A 20,889-nucleotide genomic window follows, 5' to 3' on the forward strand; every position below is an offset into this window, starting at 1 on the left:
GCGTTTAATAAGCACAACTCACTTCAACAATACAGAAAACCTTTTTTTCCCACTCCATGGATCGTGTTATATGCATGTGCATGTTTCTGAAATGTATGTAGAAGATGATTCCTCCAATTTAAATGTAATGCACAGCATTTCGGTGAATGGGTCAGGGTGCATAAACACAATCTCCTGAGAGAGTTATGCACACATACACGCATGCCCCTCCCCCCACGGCACAGTTAACGTATTGATTTTACAACGTGGTGCCTCGATACAACTACTTCATGAATTCCAATGAGACTCCCTTTACTAGACTGTTACAAAAGGAGCAAAACACAATCACTGCAACGTAGAATATGTCATTGTGTTCATTGCTTGTGTAATGCATTTCTTTTTGATTTATTTATCACTTAGAGCAATACCTCCTTCCACCTCAGTGTAAAGAGCACATGTCTGCTGCACGCACAAATCAGGCTGTGTCTTGATTTTCGATATTTGTGAGTGTATGGATGCATTTATGTAGAGTACATGATGTGTTTTGTGATTATGGGTGTTAAAATCAATACTTTTGCTTTTTATTTAAAATAACCACTAACCAGTTAAACCTCGGCAGTTGCAATTAGCTATTATGTCACATGTCATGCATGCTTTCCTAAACGACCGCTCCAGTGATTATTGCCTTACTGATTAATTTAGGGTTTCTGCTTTTGATGAATATTTTATTCAACAAGACGTCGACAACTAGAAGTAATTGCTCTTCACGTGTTCTCGGAGGTAATGTCAGCCCATTAATTGTTTTGTCCAACTAACAGTCAAAAAGATAAATTTTCCAGCAGCATTATAAGGTAGTGATTTCAAAATAAAGGACTGTAACAAGGTGCAAAATCCCTTTTATTAATCATTTTTTCAAGTTTATATAATGTCACAATGTTCACAAGTCACACTAAATGGTCTATTACCCCCATACAGTGATCCTTGCATGCCTAGTAGCCATTTCTATATGACATTTAATATTTTATGAGGTGTAATATTTTACTTAGCATCCTAGATGCAATGGACAGGTGTAATGAACAGGCTGAATTAAATTTGGGCTCACGAGGTGGACTCAGAAGGAGACCTTTCGCATTAGTTTATCTACTGTAATGAGCTGTTCACGGGTAAACAAGAACTGACACCTCGTCATATGAAATACATGTAGTAAAATACCCTCTGTCACTATTTCTGATGGGTCATTGTCTGTGGTAAAATATTGACCATAACTAAAAGAGAATGGACTGCTAGGACACAGGCCGAGATGTTGTGTCTGCTGGCTGGCGGTCCTGTCGCCGGGGGACAGAATGGGCGACAGGGCTCCGTTCAGCACCAGCCAGGCCCATCTGTTTGTCACCTGGCCTTGGCACGCAGGAGACTGGGTAATGACAGGGAAAGAATGGCATCAGTGGGCAGAAGCTGAGAGGTAATTACTGACTGGAATCCATGCAGAAACAACACATCTGGATCCATGAGTCAAAATGTGGAGAATTATATAGTAATACCGGCCTCGATTTATGATTTTTATCTGTCAGAACAGTAGAACGACGTATCAGCCCGGAGACTGAAACTTCTTGACTCCATTGCACTCTCTCTGATCCTGTTGCTCTCTGCTCAGAGGCATAGAGAAAATTCATTTGTACTTCAGGCACTGGAAAGGCTGAGAAAGAGAGGAGTGCTGATACACTAAGACAATCTTTGTGGAAGATCAGCCATGGCAGCACTATAGCTCCAGTGTTGAGTGACGCTATCCTTGCTCATGTGTTACTCTTCCTTACTCTGTCACTGCGTGCACATTCTTCTTAAACCCCATTACTGCTGATCAATGCTGCCTCTCTCACAGTTAGGGAGAAACGATCTGCTTGAAAGTAATATTTTCTCGCCATATTTCACGTCCAGAACTCGCACGGTTTTCCATTGTGAGATTTTACATTGGTGCAGCTGAAGATGACCTATAATGACTAAGTAATAGAGGTCTGCATTGCATTACAATTAACATTTAGCCCCCTTCAAAATAACTCCAAGACCCATTGAAGGACTATTCTCCTCTATGAGAAATAGACTGACCACAGAAGTTAATGAAATCCTGCAGTAGGTCTGTGTTCATCAGCCGTCACCAAATGACCCTCGCTCAATCTCCAGACAGGGTGTCTCCATCCACGAGCCTGAGGGACTGGAGACGTGGGCCACATTCTGACCGAGTTTCGGTCCTGCATCGATGATCGCTTTCACAAACCCCTTCCGCTCAAAAGAAAGTGGTGGAGTCTCAGCCCCCCTGCCTCTGCCTCAAATTAAGATTTCAGTAATTAAATTGATAAAAGTCATGCATGCCAGCATGCCTCATGGTTCCAGGCCTGATTTCATACGCCACACACTTTTGGAGAGCTGTGGAAGTTCTACCTTTGATGTGGCATTCTTTATTATTGAAAATAATTGGTTTCTCCCTCCTCCTACTCCGCTCTCTCTCACTCTCTCTTTTATGCATGCATACATTTTGCCTATGCTCACTCTGGGCATGCTCAGTTAATCGACCTCACGGGAGACAGTGCTGGTACATCGCCCTGGTTCCATCTGGGAGGTTGCAGAGTAAGGTCCAGATCGTGTCTTAAAGTGGATTAGAACCCAGGCACTGTGATGGGTAGATGTCACTGCAGAATGGGTCAGAGGTCATTCTGCAGGTTGAAGTGGCGCCTGCCAGTGAATGGGAGCACTGGGACTTGCGGCGAGGCCTACCGAGGCTCCGCTGCTCTACCTCCACATCAGCTTGGCCGAGCATAAGAAAAGAGCCTCTCTGGCCCACAGGCAGCTGGCTTCTCTCCACACTCAGTGGAATGGCTGATTATCAGCTGTAAGAGACCCCTGATGATTACGCTGCCGAAGACGGCTGCTAACTGCTTGCCTGCTCGCTTCCCAGAATGTCAAACTAGTGCTCACATTTGAACCCCCCCCACCCCACCACCACCACCACTCCAACCCCCACCGCTTCCCTCGTTCCAGCGCTCCACAGAAAAGCATATAATGTCCATCAATCTCAGCTCTCTTTGCATCAGTGGTAAATGTGAATTTAATTGCCGCTGGAAGAGACTGAGGGGATTTCAGATTTCCTTCTGTATGTCATCCTCTATCAACGCTGGACAGATGTTATGTGCGCGCCTCTTCCAGGACGCAAGTTGTCTGGGCAGCTAGCTCACTGCTGCGTCTGCCTTGTGGGCTTGTGTCGTGGCAGACGCACACATCAGAAAAGCCCTATTTTAGAAGTTGCTTTGCAGATGAAGCACAATGGTCTTAAGCTGCTTGTGCACCCCTCCCCCACCCCCAATAAATAAATAAAAATAAGAAACAAAGGGCCTGCCAGAGTAAATAATGTGGTTTGACGCCCATCAAAGGAACAGAACATCAGCTATCTTCTTTTACTGACAGCACTTAGCTCAGCACAGGCTCTCCACTGAGCAGGTCAACACTACTCAGGCTGCTCCTTTACAGTAAATATCAAGTGACTAAATATATTGCACGGTAGATTCCATGAGTCACAGTAGCATAACAGGATAAATAAAGATGTATTTTCTATGTGACTCCTACAATTATTTGATGAAATAATTATCAATGAAAGCTGCAAGATTACTAGCACTACAAAAACAAATTGTCTTGGAAATTTTAATGCTGTTGGAATTTAGTGACACAAAGTGTGATTTCATCTAAACTCTACTTGAAATTCAAGACTCCAGCAATCTCAGCACGTCTCCAGCACAGCTTATGGTGACCTGACTGATATCAATTTAAAAAAAAAAAAAGAACAACAAGAAACTTGCTCATCTATGTCGAAAGTAAAATAAATATCTGTAGCAGTAAAATAGTATGTCTGAATATCAAAACAACTTAGCCCTTGTAAAAATAGTAACTCGGCTACTGGTACTAATTAATAATTGAGTCAATCTTCTGGTGATACTGAATACATTTTTATTTTTCACAGGTCTTTTTAAAAGTGCCATCTTAAAAGGGGGTTGTGCAGATCAGTACAGCCAGTTGTACTAAATATGTTATTATACACTTAGTCTGTAAACTAGTAATTACTTTGTCTCACGCAGTAATTATTTAGAGTGGGCATTGTTGTTCGGCAAAGAGGACTATCTGTGTTGAAGTCAGCTCGCAGAAGCTGTAGCCAACACTGAAGTATATAACAACTTATTAACTCTTCTAAGCACATAAGCCTTTTCAGTATTCTGTAGCTTAAGTGGGCTGAGCCGTGGTTGCTCCATATTATGATGGCTCAGTTCATTGTGACTTTGGCTTCTTTTTAAAGTGCAATTTTCAGAGATTACGGAAACAAATTAAAGCCCATTCTTTGTCTCCCTTTGTCCAGGTATATCCAAGGTGCATCATCTCCAAAGGACATGGTCATCATTGTGGATGTGTGAGTGTCTCGCTTCTCTTTTAACCTTTTTTTTTTTTCTTCTGGTATGAGTGTGTGCCTCCTTTGAAGGGTGCTAGTGCCACCTGTTGGTCTGACAAAAGACCAAACATAAAGGAAGATTCATATTCTCCTTTTTTTTTAGCTTTAATTACTTTTATGTTGGTCTTATTCCTAAATATGCATGTCATTTATTGAATACATGTCCAAATATGGAGTGATTTTCTAAGTATAACCCACAATTTTGATTTAAAAAGTAGACACGACCAAAAAATAAAAATGAAACGTCTGTCTATAACTTGAGCGTGCAAGTGCTTCGTTGCTTCTTTTCTGCAGGAGTGGGAGTGTCAGCGGACTCACTCTGAAGCTCATGAAGACCTCCGTAGTGGAGATGCTAGACACTTTATCAGATGATGACTATGTGAATGTGGCTAGTGTAAGTGGAAGCTTGCAGACCACATTTGCAGTGAACACAAATACGAATCTCTTCGGAAAACAACATCAACACAAATATTTGTGGCACTCATTAAGCAGGTGGTACTCAAGCAGGGAGTTAGTAAGCTGGTCATTCAGCTCCCAGTTGTTGTGGAAACCATTCTCTTTCCTCATTACATTGTCTGCTTGTCCTCCCTCACTGCTGTCCCTGTAGGATTGAGGCCGTCTACTTATTACCAAGTTTTCTATTGAGACTTATGTGTAGGGGAACCTTAGTGTTATTCTATATTGCAGGGCCGATAACACATAAACACACACACACGCACAGAAACACGTCCTCTTGCTCGGTGTGGTGGCTCTGTTTGTTGACTCCCTTCAGTAATCCCTCATAATCCATTGCTCTTAGCCACTGTATGCCTCTAAATCCCAGCTCTAAGAGCAATAAATGAGCATGGTAATCTGGGTGGGAAAGCATCTGATTTTCCCCTTATAAATAAAAAAAAAGTGTGGGCTTAGAAAAACTTGCTCTGAATTCCTTCCAAACCCAAAATGCATTAAAAAAAATACAAATGAACCAAAAGTAATCATCTGGTTTCACTTGTAAGGGCTTGTATAATTAGTTATAATAATATATGGTAATGTATTAGCACATGTGACAGATTAATTTTGTCTTGATCATATGGCGCAGATTAGAATAGAATAGAATAGAATTCAACTTTATTGTCATTGCACATGCACAGGTACAGGGCAACGAAATGCAGTTTGCATCCATCCAGAAGTGCTTTAGTGATATAGATATTACAATATATATTAGCAATAATATAGATATGTAAGATTCTGCTTTCCCTAACATTTGAAGAAGCAGCACTGTAATTCTGTCTGTCTTTGTCTGCCAGTTTAAATATGACATGATACCGACCTAATCAAAATGCCATCTTTTCTCTCATGTAGTAGTTTACATCAATCTGTCCTGAAAACATTAATTGATTCTGAAGCTGACCTTCGAGAAGAAACATCATTTGAAACATGCTATTACAAACATGCTGCTAATAGCGCGCAGAGATGCCACACACACGAGCACGAGCACATGCATATACACAGGTTTAGGCTAATTTGGTAGATGAGATGAGACAGATTATATTACCTTGGCTGGGTTTCTGTTCAGTGTAATGCACTGGCGTTTCAGGTGCACCTGTTCTTGGTGTGGAAAGTTGTAATTACCAGTGTTTACTGCCAGCCAGGAGCAGGGTAGCTTACATCTGCACACACCCACGTCTGCATCCTGTCTCCATGAACTGTGCACACATGCATACGTTACATAGAAATATGCACTTTTACAACTGTTTTTTAAACGGGCAAATCATTCAATTCTTCTTATGTCTCCTTCCAGTTCAATGAAAAGGCCGTTTTTGTAGTTGATTGCTTCAGGACTTTGGTCCAGGCCAACGTTCGTAACAAGAAGATCTTCAAGGAAGCCGTCATGCGTATGCAAGCTAAGGGGACCACAGATTACAAATCTGGCTTCACATTCGCCTTTGAACAGCTTCTCAATGTAAGAGCCAACAAGCCTTTCAGGGAAAGGCGATCCTCGAGCGCCTTGTTTGTCTGTGGCTGACGTTGCTGTCTAATCCAATTAATAAAACAGAATTTACAGTGATAACACAAAGCTGACAGTGAGTGGCTGAGGTTTGCGTAAGACATTTCCAGAGGGCTGTCAGTGTTGAAGGCAAGTCTGATTATAACTGCGGTAGCAATGGAGTGACGCTAGCTTTTTCAGCAGCCAGCACCGTGGCGAGGTCTGTCAGCAGCAGGGATCCACGTGCTCCCGACACAGGTGCTGCCTCAGCTCCGTATGCTGCTGTGTATTTTAGGAGGCTGCCACCCTAATGGGCTCTGATGGGATGATTGATGAGCGCAGCCCAGAGGATATCAGCCACAGACACTTTATATTCCTCTGGTGGGCTCGGAGGCATGGAGCCAAGTGATCTCCCCTCCATACCCGCACCCTCACAACTTCCCTTTTGCCGGCAGAATGAGAAATAAAAAGGCCCCTTTTAATCGCTGTCTGTAGATGACTCACTGCCGTGATTGGAGACAAAAGCACAATAAAAATATGTAATTGTCGCAATATTATTTGTCTTTATTAGAATCTTGTCAGATTGACTTGCTGCTGGTCTGCATATCAATGACAGCTGCAGTGCAGGAGGGTGGCGGGGACTATAATGCCAGTGAAAATGTTTTCGAGACAACCAGATTTAATGCTAGAATAAGGTTGTATACTTAAGATGCAATCCTAAAATTACGCCAATGTGAAGAAGCCTTTGGCTGCCAAGTAAGAAATCTATAAATGTTTCAGTAAAGCAATGAGTGGATTAGAGGAGGTTTTTTTAAACAGATGAAGGAAAAAAAGAAAAAATATAGAAGAATTAATACATGAAGAGGAAGGGAATAATAGATACGAGTACTGGTCGGATTTGATCACATATGGACTCTTATTCAGAACTCTTGGTTTTACAATGATGGGCAGTGGAGCGGGTTGTTTAGCAACTGAAAGGTTAATGGTTCGATTCCCACTTTCTCTAGTGAATATGTTGAAGTGTCCTTTATAGTTTTATTTTGAGAAGGGGAATGTTTTAACCTAAAGCACAATCTTTTCCAGAACTTAATCAAGTAGCTTTAGTGGTTGAAACTCAACCACAAAAGGAGTGAAAATGAAATCAAAGAGCGAAAGAAACACAAACCACAGCGCCCAGGTCAGATTTACACCCCTGGCAATATACTATCCCATCAGTGTTAAACTGTTTAATAACCATTTACAATGTTTTATAAACCTCATTTCCAGCTTTACAATATCTAGCAGCTCAAATATATGGTTTAAAGACCAATTATTAACCAATTACTAAGCACTTTGTAATCATTTTGTTGTTAACATAACTAAAGCTAATTAAGTACTTGTAATTATTGCACTGGGATCATACAGTGGATATGTTTTAGTAGCTTGCCCCTTTACTGCTGCATTTTTTAGCATATCTCCCTGCCTTGTTTCCCTTTATCTTCTCATTTTGTTTCTTGTGCCACAGGAGAGCAATGCCCCAAGGGCCAACTGCAATAAGATGATAATGATGTTTACAGATGGCGGGGAGGATCGCGCACAGGAAATCTTTGAGAAGTACAACTGGCCCAACAAAACAGTGAGTTTGTCCCTATGAGGATGTTATCTGTTCAGCCCAAGAGATCACGCATCTCTAGAAACAGCCTTTTCTCTCCCTGTTTCCATTGTTTTCTGCTGACATTGTCTGAATATAGCATAAACAGATCTTTTAGCTAGACAGTCAGACATGCCAAGCCTTCCAATCTGTGCATATAAAGTGCTCTCCAAGCTTCTTCACTCCCATTTGTTTTGTTTTTTAAATCTCCTTAGTCTTTCTTCAACTCGCTCCTCTCTCGCATTCCTTCCCTCTTATTTCGTCTCTTTTGTTGTTTAGCTGCTGGTGTTAACAGCTCTGACCTGCTGACTAATTAGCCACTTTATCATCAGAGCCTGTAATATTACAGCCAGTAGATACTCCACTAGTAGCTTGTTGTCACTTCCACCCTTCATTTCCCTGATTTCATAGTTCTACCATTATTCATTACTCTGCGGTTCCTTCATGACGAATGCTGTCATATAGGATTAATCTGCAGTTTCACTTCTGTATCACTGTCGTCTACTGTTGGAGATGTTTGTGAGGTCAGTCAGTATAGTTTATGTACATGATGCTGACTTTATTGCCAGTAAGTAAGTTTGTGGATTATTGTAAGTTACTTTTTTATTTATATATATATAAATTTCCTTGATGTGATTCGTCTCTTTTATCTGTTGTTTTCGTCAATCAGGTTCGTGTTTTCACTTTCTCTGTTGGCCAGCATAACTACGATGTCACCCCTTTGCAGTGGATAGCATGCGCCAATAAAGGTAAGTGGAGAAGTTCATACTTGTATGCAAAGTCTAAGAAAAGGGAATGATTTGTGTCACCCATTAATCACAGTGATGTGTGCTTGAAAACATGCAGTGCCGTGATTATACATCCACCACATGCCCTCGAATCAATATAATGCTATTTATTAGAACACTTTTGGACCCTGATGAAGAATGATATTGTCTTAGTCAAGCCATTCTGAGGGGGGAAGTGTAAAAAAAAAAAAGCAAGAAAATAGCTAAATTTAGCGTGCCTAGTTTATTTTTCAGAACTTCCATGCTGTAATTATTTATACAGATAGGCTGTGTCCACTTGTTTGCAGAGCACAATTCAAAATACAGAATGCCTCTGTAAACTTATTACTTAAAGTTATATGAAAAGTGTGTTAAATGATCGTTTTTAGAATAATTAGGGTGCTGTTCTTGCCAAAGAGCTTACATGTCTAAACAGAACATCTACAGGGAATGAGACTGTGGGGAAGTCTGAACTTTCCATGTTGTGAGGCGATACTTCTTACTGTTAAACTAAAATTCTGAAAATAAATTTGGTGTATTATGTGTAGAAACCCTTGTATTATAATGAAACTGTCAAAATTGTATTACCTTTCAATTCTGTTTTTTTCTATGAAGTAAACTGGGAGATTTTTTTTAGCTTTTAGTTTAAAATAGAATAGAGAGACAGCATTGAAACTACCAGCATCATCCTAAACCAGCTGTGGTTTAGGAGGTCTGGTTGGTGGTTTGGTCCCTCTAGTCTGCATGTAGAAGTGCTCTTGGAGAAGATATTGAACCCTGATTTTCCCCGATCCACCCATCAGAGTGTGAATGTGTGAATATTAGGTTTAAAGCACTTAGGCATAGAAAAAGGCACTTGTATGAATGGGTGAATAAGGCTTATCGTGAAAAGGCTTTGAGTGCTCAACTAGAGTGGAAAGTGCTTTACAAGTACCATTGCACCAAAAGTCTGTTTATCTGTGAATTCTGTTACAAAAGTTATTACACATGCTGTTCACAGTTTTTGGATTTCACAAGATTTTAAAAGAAAACTCCACACGGCTTTCTTTCTTTCCCTCTTTTGTCCTGGGATAATGAAATACAAACTGCCTGAAGATGTAAACCCCTGAAAGCTTGTCGGCTGACCTCAGGAGTGCGTTGGTGTACAATTAGCAATTTTCACAACCATATATTGGAACAACAGATTTTCGTAAGAATCTGCTTTGGCAGTCATCAAACCACTAAGCAAAGGACTTTTCCTTATGAGAGGGCACAAAATTGCGCAATTACGCCTTACAAAAGAAAGCCTGATGAGTACAAGCAACACATTCTTTATTCAGATGACGCAAAAAGCCATTTGTCTGGATTTCAGTGTTTGGTGTGGACCTGGCAATGAATGCCAGAGTGACTGCATAGGTCTGACCTTGAAACATGGAGGTGGGAGCATGTTGATATGGGTCTGCAGTAATGCCAGAGGTTTAGAGGAGGTGGCGTTTGCAAAGTGAGCTCACTCAAATGCAGAATAAAGAGTGGGCTCGTAGTGTCAAGAAGCTTGGCAAAAGACACAAACAATCGCACATCTTTTGTTTGTTTTTTTCAAGAAAAGTGAACTATGACTTAGCCAAGTATGTCTTCTGACGTGAATCCAACAGAACACCCACATCTGGAGAACTTAAAGTGCAACCCCTGCAGCAAAGAGGATCTGAAAAGAAACATCTGTGAATAATGGCAGAACATCTCTTCACAGATTTGTGCCAGACTGATATCATGCAGAAAATATTTAAGCATGGGTGCACTGACTTGTGTTGTTGTTCCTTAATTAGTTAAAAGATGAATTAGTCAAGTAAATATTCAGTTATTTAAGAATAAATGGTTTAATTAATGAGATTAACGTTATTAACCCTCTCAAGGCAGGTGTTGCAGATTTGCAACAGTTAAAAACTAACAACCTGATTACCCCACATACATATTTTATGAGTTCTTTTTACTCAGAAGTACCACTGCAGGACTTGGTTGTGCATTACCAACAAAAAGTTTAATTTGAGCCCCAAGGGTTAATGTTGTCCCAGACCTTCGTCAGTTTTGTTATACATTGTGTATACACAATCACAAAATTTGGCTACTTCACCCATAGTAATCAAAAACCAAGCCTGATATTTTTTGATAGCACCTTAAGGGTCCCTTTCTGACCACCAGTGCTTAACAAATTGATATTGCAGAAAGTCCAAACTTCCACCTTTTACATCAAACTGAGCCAATTTAGGCAAGGATCGTCATTGCTGAAGGGAGCTGGATCTCTAGCTATAGCCCAGAGATGTAGAGGAGGTGACATTTATAAAAAGGCCGTTTTCAGCTAAATCGGTCGCAGTATCCAATCCCGAGTGCTTCACGGGGTTGTGCACCTTGAACTTTTCCTGCTGGGTCTCAGACTGTCGACACAGAGTTCTGCTGTAACATCCACTGACGACTGAGGAAACAAAAACTCAGCTCACAGGAGCTGAAAACCCAGCAGATTGAAAATCTGGAGTTTTTTGTTTTTTTTACCAGAACCAGTAGCATCTTGGTAGATTTGACTCCCTCCAACAACATTGTTTCCCCAGAATTGGAATTAAAGTTAATGCGTCACTGTTTTGATGGGAAATACTTGAAACAATCCAAAAACACTAAGAGCTAGAGCATTGCCCCAGGAGACTATAAGTTCAGTATGACAGTGCAACTTTGTAATCACACGTTGTCACTTTTATTTTTTAGACCCTGTTGATTCTGTTGATTTAACCTGTTGCCTTGCAGCAGTGATAAAAGGTGTCCACCGGGACAGTGTGACTTCACATCCGAACCCAACCACGCCCATCAGTGATGCTCACTGTGCTCTGAAATAAAACAGGTTTAAAGCTTTCAGAAAGATAAGGTATTAAGACACTGCCTTCCATCTGTTGTTGAGTTGCTTTAAAATAATGTCTTCTGGCATATGATGCTGAGATCAGCAGCCCTGAAATAACCCAGCAAACAGGCAGCTCTGCCTCTGACCCTCAGTCTGACAGCCCACATGACTCAGCTGGTCTTCCTGTGAGCTACTTTGTGTTCATGCATCTCATCTTGACTTAGCTCATTTGTCTCCAGCCTAGTTTGCTGTTGTTGTCGAGCTCACTCTTATGTTTTTAACCCGCTTCTCTTTTGGCCTGTTGTGGTTTGTTTAATTTTGTTTCTCAGTGTTGTGATTTATCTGAAACTGCTCCTTTATGTGGCCTTTAGTTGTGTGCCGATTAGCTTATTGCCAGTGAAGCCACGTGCTTCAGAAGTATCTCCCCAGAAGTTGTTATTAATTAGCAGGAGGAGTCTGGTAGCAGGATGATTACCATGCCATCTCCCTGTCAGGCTGGGGAAAGTCCAGGATTATGCCTCTGTGCCAACAAGCTCTCCTCTGTTCATGACTGTAGTGATTACCATGCTACTAAAGTCTATGCTGGCATAAGACAATAGTGTTGACACACAAGCCTCAATGGAGCTGTCCTCTCGTATCTTCAGTACTTATTACTCTTTGGTATCTCACTCCAGCAGAGCTAGCTCCCTGACACTTCCAGGCCCTAACCTTTCACCCATGACACACACACACACACACATTCGACAAACCACATTAATGCACACCAACAAGCACAAACATGCACAACTAGGGCACTTGAAGATGCTAGTTGTTGCCTCACTTGAGCTGCAATCCCATTCTAAGAAGAAAGCAACCTCTCTGTGACTCTGAGGACAATGGGACCATTTCGGCATGCTCTCACACAGTGTAACAAAATCCAAAACAGAAAAGAAAGTTATCTCCAAAAAACAGGTGAAGTCGAGGATACAAACAGCAAACGTCACATGCCGCGCGGGTGATCCTAATACTCCCACAAAAGTGTTGAATTTAATCCAAAGTTAGAAGTACAATATTCCACAAATCATAATGCCCACCACCAAGAGAAATAAAATCAATTACACCATGAAATTAGGTGCACGGGTTTACTGGGTAAACTTCAGTTTAAATACTTTGTCTCAGTAAAAGCATTAAGGAAACTGGATGTCATCAGAAAGCTGTTTATTCTGTTCTTCTGAGCAGGAGATTGCATTCTTCTTTACACAGTAAAAACTATCAGGCCCAAAAGAAGTCACCACCTCGATTTAACTAAGAAAACAGGAGAAGACGAGCCTTCCATTGAATAATTACTGCAGTGGTTAATATGTTTGGGCTGGCAACAGTTTGGGTTATTTAAACCCGAACTGATGCAGTGAGTAACTTCTCATTACTTAAATATGTTGGAAGGCACATTGGAAAGATGTTATTCCATTTTGGAAGCTTCACATTATCAGCAAAGAAAACATCTAAGGGCATTACTGAAACTACAAAACCGGGTTAAGACCTGTTCAGTGAATTATTGAAATCTGGAAAGATACTGTGAACCATCATCTGTGAGGACGGCTGGAAAAATGTCTCGAATGATTGTGATCGCGAAACTACACGACTATAATGAATAACCAGGTTTTTGTCATCAGTGGATTCTTTTTCTTCCCTGATGGATATATTCCAGGAGAACAAAACCAGGATTCATCAGGGTCAAAGTGGGACAGAGACATAATTTCACCCATGGATTGGCCACCAGAGTCCACTGAAAATGTTTAAATGTGCTGGGGAAGACTTTACGCGGTGGTCTGACTCTCGCATCATCAATACAAGAGCTATAGACAGAAATAAATGTTGTGACACTGCATATATTTATCAAAAAGGATCAAAGCTAAAAGTTTTCTAGTGTAATATTAGTGTGGATGTTTTTGGCCACGCAGTGTTTAAGTTTACATCAATGATTAGTTTTTTGTTTTTTATAGAAATCAAAGTTATTTTTAATAGAAAGGCTTGATATGTATTTGGTAATCAGTGTATGTGATTTCTTTAGACTCCAGTACTTAAAACATGTATTAGACCATGACTAAACATAAGGTTTGAAATGTCACAGCTGCCCTAAATTTACATTACTGGTATTTAACAAAATCATTTTTGTATTTTTCTGTGATTGTTAATTCCCCGTTATGCACAAGCACATGTTAAAATCGAATTATTGTTGGATTATTGTTGTAATACATGATTTTTGAAATTCACCATTTAAAAAAGCAAAATAATAATAATATTAAAATAAATGAATAGATGAGCACACTATTTATTTTTTACTAAGATGCCAAATTACAGTTATTTACTCAGATTCCTGAACAGAAAAATTAGTTTGAGTGCTTGAGTAATTTCTGACCACTCCAGTATACCAGCTCAAATTTGTGTGTAAAACACAAACTCAGTTCATTGAATTCAGTGTTTGTTTGTTTTTTTCATTCTAAATAAGTTTTTGGCACATTTCTAAAACATTTACATGTTCTTATTTTTTATGGCAGGGGAATAAAAAAGTGTGTTATCACCAAGCACTGTATTTGTTTAACAGAGACCCAAATTACTTCCTAAATGTGAAGAAGGAGTTTGAGGAAAACTGAATTATAGTCAAAGAAAATAAATGATTGATAAAGCCCGTAACTGAAAATCTTCACTGAACCTGCAGCGCAGAGCGGAGATTTACATTTTGGTCACTGCACACATTTTCCTTTTTTCACCCCTTGCCGTGCTTTGCTCCATAACCACTTCCCTGGCACACAGTCAGAAATCACTTGGACAATGGCTGTTATTAACAGAGCAGTAACAAATGGCTGTGCCCTGCGTGTGTGCACATGTGAACCTCAGTCTGAGGGTGCAGAGATGTGTACGGATGAGCACGTGCGCTAATGAATGAGACACAGGAGACAAATTTCAACGCAGACCAGGCGAGTAAAAAAACCGCATAATGTATCAAAATAATGAAAGTTATCTCCACCTTTTAACATTCTGGGGATGCTGCCTCCATTTCGCAGCTCTTTGTATAAACATTCATGGCTTTAATAACTTGAGGAGCAGCGTGGTTATTGACCCAGTCGGGCATTCTCCTCCATTCCTAATCAGCAGAAGCAGAGCCTTGGGCTCAGCATTCCCAATGAGCCACCACATTTACATCCTGCAACGCAGCCACGAGTCTGAAAGGGTCAGTGGCTACAGGCTCCTCCATGCCTGCAGTGCCCAACATCATCAGCTGAAGATGGTGTTATTAAGTGTGCCTCATAACATGAAGAGATTAGACTCCAATCTTTAATGGATCACTTTACTGCACACTGTGACTGTTTAATTTTTGAAAATATATGTATGACACGGGCTGCTCCATGAAGCAGACTGGATGCAAGCTCGGCGTGGAGATAGTGCATTAATTCTCTCCTCTTAATCTTCAGGTTACTACTTTGAAATTCCATCTATTGGAGCCATCAGAATCAACACTCAGGTAAGATATAAAGAGTTTGTATTAGCTGCAAAATGGTGTTGGGAATACTACTTTTAAAATTAAAAGTTAGTAATGGCACCACTTCTACAGGCTGTTGATTCTTCACCATCTTTGACAATAGGAGCACAAAAGATCTTTGTGTAATAATTTGAAGGAATATCATGGAAAATTCTTGGATGTAGTGAATGACAATATGAAGAGGGTTGGTGCAACAGTAGAGGATGTCAGGAAGAGGGTAAGAAGGAGGCAGATGATCTGCTGTGGTGTCCTCTAAAGGAAGCAAATGAAAGGAGAAGAAAACAGTAATGTGAAATCCTGTTTCTGATGTTAGAAGAAAAATGCTACTAAAACGTTAACAATGAAAGTCATTCTTATCCTATAATTTGACCACTAGCCTTAGCGTGTGTGGCTGGTCACACGCCTGTTGAGTTTAAGTTGCTTAAAGCAGCAGATGTTTATTTGGCAGATAAAAAGCTGTGCAAATTCAGAACGTTGCTTAAAAACATCCTACCAGATGAAAGGAACCAATCTAGCTCCGTGTAAGATATCCTACCCTAAAATTTGATTCGTAAATTTGATCAAATGGCTTTTGCTGATCCACCTGTACAGAAGAAGAAGACAATCTGCCACAGCAAAGGGATGCAAATGTTTATACATGCAGATTTCCAGAAAGATCTGTACTTTAGCTTTAATTTAGATGCATATTTTCGCTCAGAACTTCACCTGATTATTTTGTAGGTTAATTATATAATTCTGCTACTGACTCTCCGAATCCTTTCATGGACTCAAAAGTCCACAAAACGATATTTTAAATGAAGAACTTAGTTTACTTTTCTGCCATGCTGGCTTTGATGATAATTACACTGTAGCTTTGCTTTCAAGAGTTCCTGAGGAACAGAAGAAAGCACAGCTGGATGGCAATAAATTGGAAGTGACACGAGTTTAGATGTACCGATAACAAATGTGGTCTTTCCATGAGAACATACCTGAACGCTAAGTAAAGTAGAAGGCCCGCAGACGTCCCCTGCCCACCCCATGCACGCACACATACACATTTGCTTAAGGCACTTTGGGCTTCGAGAGGCCCTCGGGATAACCTCATTCTAGCTGGAGAAATTGACTCCATTGTTTGGTGGTGGGGGAGCTGCTCCAAACCCCTCCTCCCCTATGCTCCGCTTCCCACCCACCCCCAGTGCCGGTGAGTGATCAGGCCCTAGAATAGACTGTCAGCTGTTCCATTAACTCTGGCATATTTATATTCTGAGAGCCGCCACTTACTCTAATAGGTTTTCTGAAGGTGGGTGACTACAGCTTTCTGTGCAGGCCCAGAAGACACACTGGGGCCAGATGTTATTTAACCACCGTCTGCCCTTCAGTATCACACACTCATCGGGTAGTCTTGCTTAAATATGATAGTACTATTCAAATAGCAGATGGACTACAGAAGGCAAAAAATTATTATTATACTCACCATCCTGAGTCATACTTTTATGAATGAATAGTTGGAAATACTTTGACTTATATATCCTGGCTTCTTTGTATGGGATCTCAGTGGAGCAACAATAACAGTGCAGGCATTAGTTTGGATGTTTGGCTTCTGTGTGACCAGACTGGTGAGTTCACTGTCTGCATTTGTGTGTGTGGGGGGGACCAGATATCTCCAGTTGCTGACTTTTTATGTTTCCCAGATTGTTGTAGCCGGGCAGAAAATTCCCCCTCTCTATCCTGTGAAGAGGTCTGGCTGTCACTGTCCTGATGGAATATCTCCCTGTGGCGCATTAAACCGGACTTTTATTGAGCTAATAATAGAATAGGTTACGCTTGTCAGCACCTTACTGTTCAGACGCTGGAAAACAACTGGTCAAAATCACGATACTGAAGTAGCTGCATGCTTATACAGGTCACGCCTTTTGTGTTTCAAGGGTAGATGGTGTCAGGGGTCAGACCTTTGCAATATCATTTCCCCTTTGGCTGCTGAAGGGATGGAAATTTGTCGTTATGTGCAAACTGTTAAATTAACATTTAACCCAGATGACCTGCTGGGTTTTTTTTTTTGTTTGCTTTTTGCTGATCCTGTTACACTTAATTATATTGTGGTGATACATGACTTTATGGCTCACTGACTGCTGAGTAGGATACTCAGGAAAAAAGAAGCTATTATGGCAGAAGTATACAGTTAGTTTTAATTATACAACAGTTTTGCCTTCTTCTTCTGGTCTCTGTGAGATTATATTTCTGGCATCCATTTCTTTCCTCTGTCATAAGGTGACTTTTTAACCAGTTAAGCATCTCCTAACAGACACAGATCAATCAGTTGTTTTCAAAAAAGACATCCCAGTTTTTGTTTGAGGTGGCTTCAGACGGCAAAAAGAAAATAATGAATATGATGTATTACTAGTAGACTTAACCCCTCACCTCTATTCACAATTGCTGTGGGACGCTATCACATTCCTAGCATTGACAGGAAAGCCTCTGGGAAAATGGCGTGGTTGCACGTCGTGCCATTGACACCCTTAATGTGTTTTTAATAGCTCCTTCATAATGATGAAAAACGGCCTTGAGCGGCTCAGGACTGGAGGCTTTATGGCGCGGCAGGACCGGGACACGGCTGCTGCTGGTGGCCCGCTGCTTTATGTGGTGATAGAGACGAGGCCGGTCAGGGTCTTGTAGTTTTATGACAGATGAACGTCGGAAGGCTCTTCAAGTTCTCTGCTTTAATGGCAGTACATGACACGCACTATAAATGGCTGTTTGATTATGTGTGAATACTGTAGGCAGTCGTACTAGCATTTGTGGTTTTGCTGGTGCAGGAGTACCTGGATGTCCTGGGCCGTCCGATGGTGCTCGCCGGGACTAAAGCCAAGCAGGTGCAGTGGACAAACGTCTACCAGGATGCACTGGTAAGCAAGAATTTATAATCATAATGAATTTATAAGCATATCCTGTGCACGTATAGGCTAGGAGTTGATACACTGACAGTACAAAGCAGTGGTGAAGTCATACTATTTTTAAAGCAGGGGGTACTTTCATTGGCTGGCATATAAAGTGGTTTATTTTTTGCAAATCGCTGTAAATCGTCAGTACACTTTTATTCAATTCCATTTCACTGTACCGGTAGTTTTATTTATATAGCATCAAATCACAGCATTTAACCGCCTATGAGCAAGCACTTGGCGACAGGGGGAAAGAAAAAGTCCAGTTTTTCACAGGAAGAAACCTCTGACAGAAGTTTTCTCTGGGAAGACCAGCCATCTGCCGCAACCTGTTGGGGGTGGGAGGTCTTATCATTTACTAAATCGGGCATGACTGGTATGTAGAAACACGGTGCGTTCGAGATATGTTGGAACTCAGGACTCATGTTCCTGAAAACATGAGTTTGCCGTTAAAAGAATTCATGTGGCAACAACAGCGAGAAAGAAATGGAATTTTGCAAAACAAACAAAAAAAGGGGGCTATGACGTCGTCTATGTGGGGTGTCCATACCTTGGTTTATGGTGGGATTAGTCACCCATCTGGCCACCTCTTGCATTTGCCCCTGGTAAACAGTGTTCTTCATATTTTTGTTGTCATCTATATCTGGGCATGTGCTTTAAGGATACAATTAATTTGATTTCTAATGTGTTTTATTAGGGTTTGGGCCTTGTCATCACCGGCACAATGCCGGTCTTCAACCTCACTGCTGATACTGCAAGCTCTCGGGTAAAAGCAACACTGCAACATAGCATGTGACCTTAAAATAGCTGTGCTTTTGCACTTTATCATTATTATTTAGTAAATATAATGTTTTGGGTTGTTGTTTTTTTTTTACATCTATCCAGGCAGGTAGGGCTGTAAAGTTACTAAAAACAGACACAAGTTGGAGGAGCAGAAGGATTTGAGGTTTTATTTCTTGTTGTTGACCATCATCAATCATTTGTAACGGTGTCTGCCCAGCTGCTCTTCTATGCAACACCTCCCCCCTGAGGTGACGACAGACATCACAGCAACTCATCTGTACTATCTACTAACATCCATAGATGCATCCAGCTTTCAGTATCCATGACCAAAGTATTTACTCTGAGCTTATCACAAAGGCTTAAAGCAGCAAACCGACTCAGTTTAAGATAGACTGTGAAAATATGTGCTAATCAGATTGCGCACAAAGTGATAAGTCAGAGATGGCATAGAGATGTTCTTAGCACGCTCACGGCACAGCCACCAGCCCCGTTTGATTCTCTGATACTAGCAGCGGCTGTGGATAAAATGCTTATAATTGCTTTATGTCTTCTGCATACAGAACCAGCTCATCCTTGGAGTCATGGGAGTAGACATTGCAATCAACGAAATCAAAAAGAAGACACCTACATACAGAGTGAGCATGTCGCTGAAGATGTCTCTTGTGTTACTTTCAGATATGTGTGGTTTTTTAATAATTTCAAAATTCCCTTTTGTGCTGTGCAGCTTGGAGCTAATGGCTATACCTTTGCCATCGATCCAAATGGTTATGTACTGCTGCATCCCAACCTTCGGCCTAAGGTAGACCCAGTTATTAACACTTCTGTGCATCTAAAGAGTTGTCAATGTAAAATTTTGGACATTATTCCTGCTGACTGACGTTCAGCCTCCTCCTCCATCTTCCACTGCTTTGTCTCTCTGTGCAGATCATTAACTTCAGGGAGCCCGTCACTCTGGACTTTTTGGATGCAGAACTGCAAGACAGCAACAAAGAGGAGGTGCAGAACTATTCCCGTGCAATATCATGACTGTCACCACCTGTGTCTCATGCAATTTGTGTTACATTTAACCTTTTAACTGTCACTTGTTTTCAACCATTTTTGTCTTTCATTATGAACACTCACGCCACAGCCTCTGTGTTTCGCTTGCCTTTCAGATCCGCCGACAGATGATTGATGGCAAATCAGGGCAAAGGAAAATCAAGACGCTCATTAAATCAGTTGATGAGGCAAGTCATCAATATATGAAACTCAATCATGATCCGAAGTAGCACCTTACTGGTGTTGTAATGAATTTGAAGCGCTCGGTATGTTTAGTGTCTGTTGTTACTCTCCGATTATGGGAGGAGGTGTGAAGGTTACCTTTTTGTGGTTGCCAACAGAGGTACATCGACGAGGCCGTGCGGACGTACACGTGGACCCCTGTGGAGGGTACAGATTACAGGTAGGTTGGAAATGCAAACATGCATCACCTGACCGTCAGAGAAAAAGATGGCGCAACTTGAACCTGTGAGTGAAGTCCAGATTTTACACTTTAAATTGTTGAGTCACAAGTCTCAGATATCTGCTTGACAGCTTCTGCCTATGAATGTTTGTGAACAGTGGCTTCCCTGAATTAATGGCGGCTCGCTAATGAATTTGACTGAAAATTAAAAAGCCACTTCTTTTTCTATCTTTGCTAACATTTCTGAGGAGTAGCGTAAATTAACTGCTTAGTTTACTCATCTTCAAAACATTTGAAGTTGTATCATAATGACATTTCCTCTAGGCAACACTCTGCAAATTACAGTTTATGACATTCGGTAGTCCTACAAATGCCTGATTTGTGTTTTTTATTACGTCTGCTGGCTGCGTGCCTAGTCCTGGCAGAGTGCATATGAGGCTCTCGCTGCACAGTCCTATTAATATCCAACTCAAATGGTTATTCCAGTGTATTTAAGAATCTGTGTGAAACTCAAATAAACCGACATCCAAAGCTCTGCA

The 20,889-nt window shown here is 41.0% G+C and overlaps 1 protein-coding gene across 3 annotated transcripts in view; it reads left to right on the forward strand.

The window, feature by feature from the left end:
- cacna2d2a (calcium channel, voltage-dependent, alpha 2/delta subunit 2a) overlaps positions 1–20,889 on the forward strand; it is a 182,154-nt gene that overhangs the window by 145,219 nt on the left and 16,046 nt on the right. For all 3 annotated transcript variants that reach the window (XM_085274425.1, XM_085274426.1, XM_085274427.1), the window contains 13 exons: positions 4,376–4,426; positions 4,760–4,859; positions 6,249–6,410; positions 7,939–8,049; positions 8,735–8,813; positions 15,144–15,193; positions 18,004–18,093; positions 18,824–18,892; positions 19,470–19,544; positions 19,634–19,708; positions 19,834–19,905; positions 20,064–20,135; positions 20,289–20,350. In XM_085274425.1, the coding sequence (XP_085130551.1) occupies positions 4,376–4,426; positions 4,760–4,859; positions 6,249–6,410; positions 7,939–8,049; positions 8,735–8,813; positions 15,144–15,193; positions 18,004–18,093; positions 18,824–18,892; positions 19,470–19,544; positions 19,634–19,708; positions 19,834–19,905; positions 20,064–20,135; positions 20,289–20,350 (1,068 nt within the window). The remainder of the gene's footprint in view (positions 1–4,375; positions 4,427–4,759; positions 4,860–6,248; positions 6,411–7,938; positions 8,050–8,734; positions 8,814–15,143; positions 15,194–18,003; positions 18,094–18,823; positions 18,893–19,469; positions 19,545–19,633; positions 19,709–19,833; positions 19,906–20,063; positions 20,136–20,288; positions 20,351–20,889) is intronic.

This window comes from Mchenga conophoros, linkage group LG5 (genome assembly GCF_057382185.1).
Source record: "Mchenga conophoros isolate Kocher_MC1m ecotype Shallow Benthic linkage group LG5, M_conophoros_male_GT1.1, whole genome shotgun sequence".
Taxonomy (NCBI): Eukaryota; Metazoa; Chordata; class Actinopteri; order Cichliformes; family Cichlidae; genus Mchenga; species Mchenga conophoros.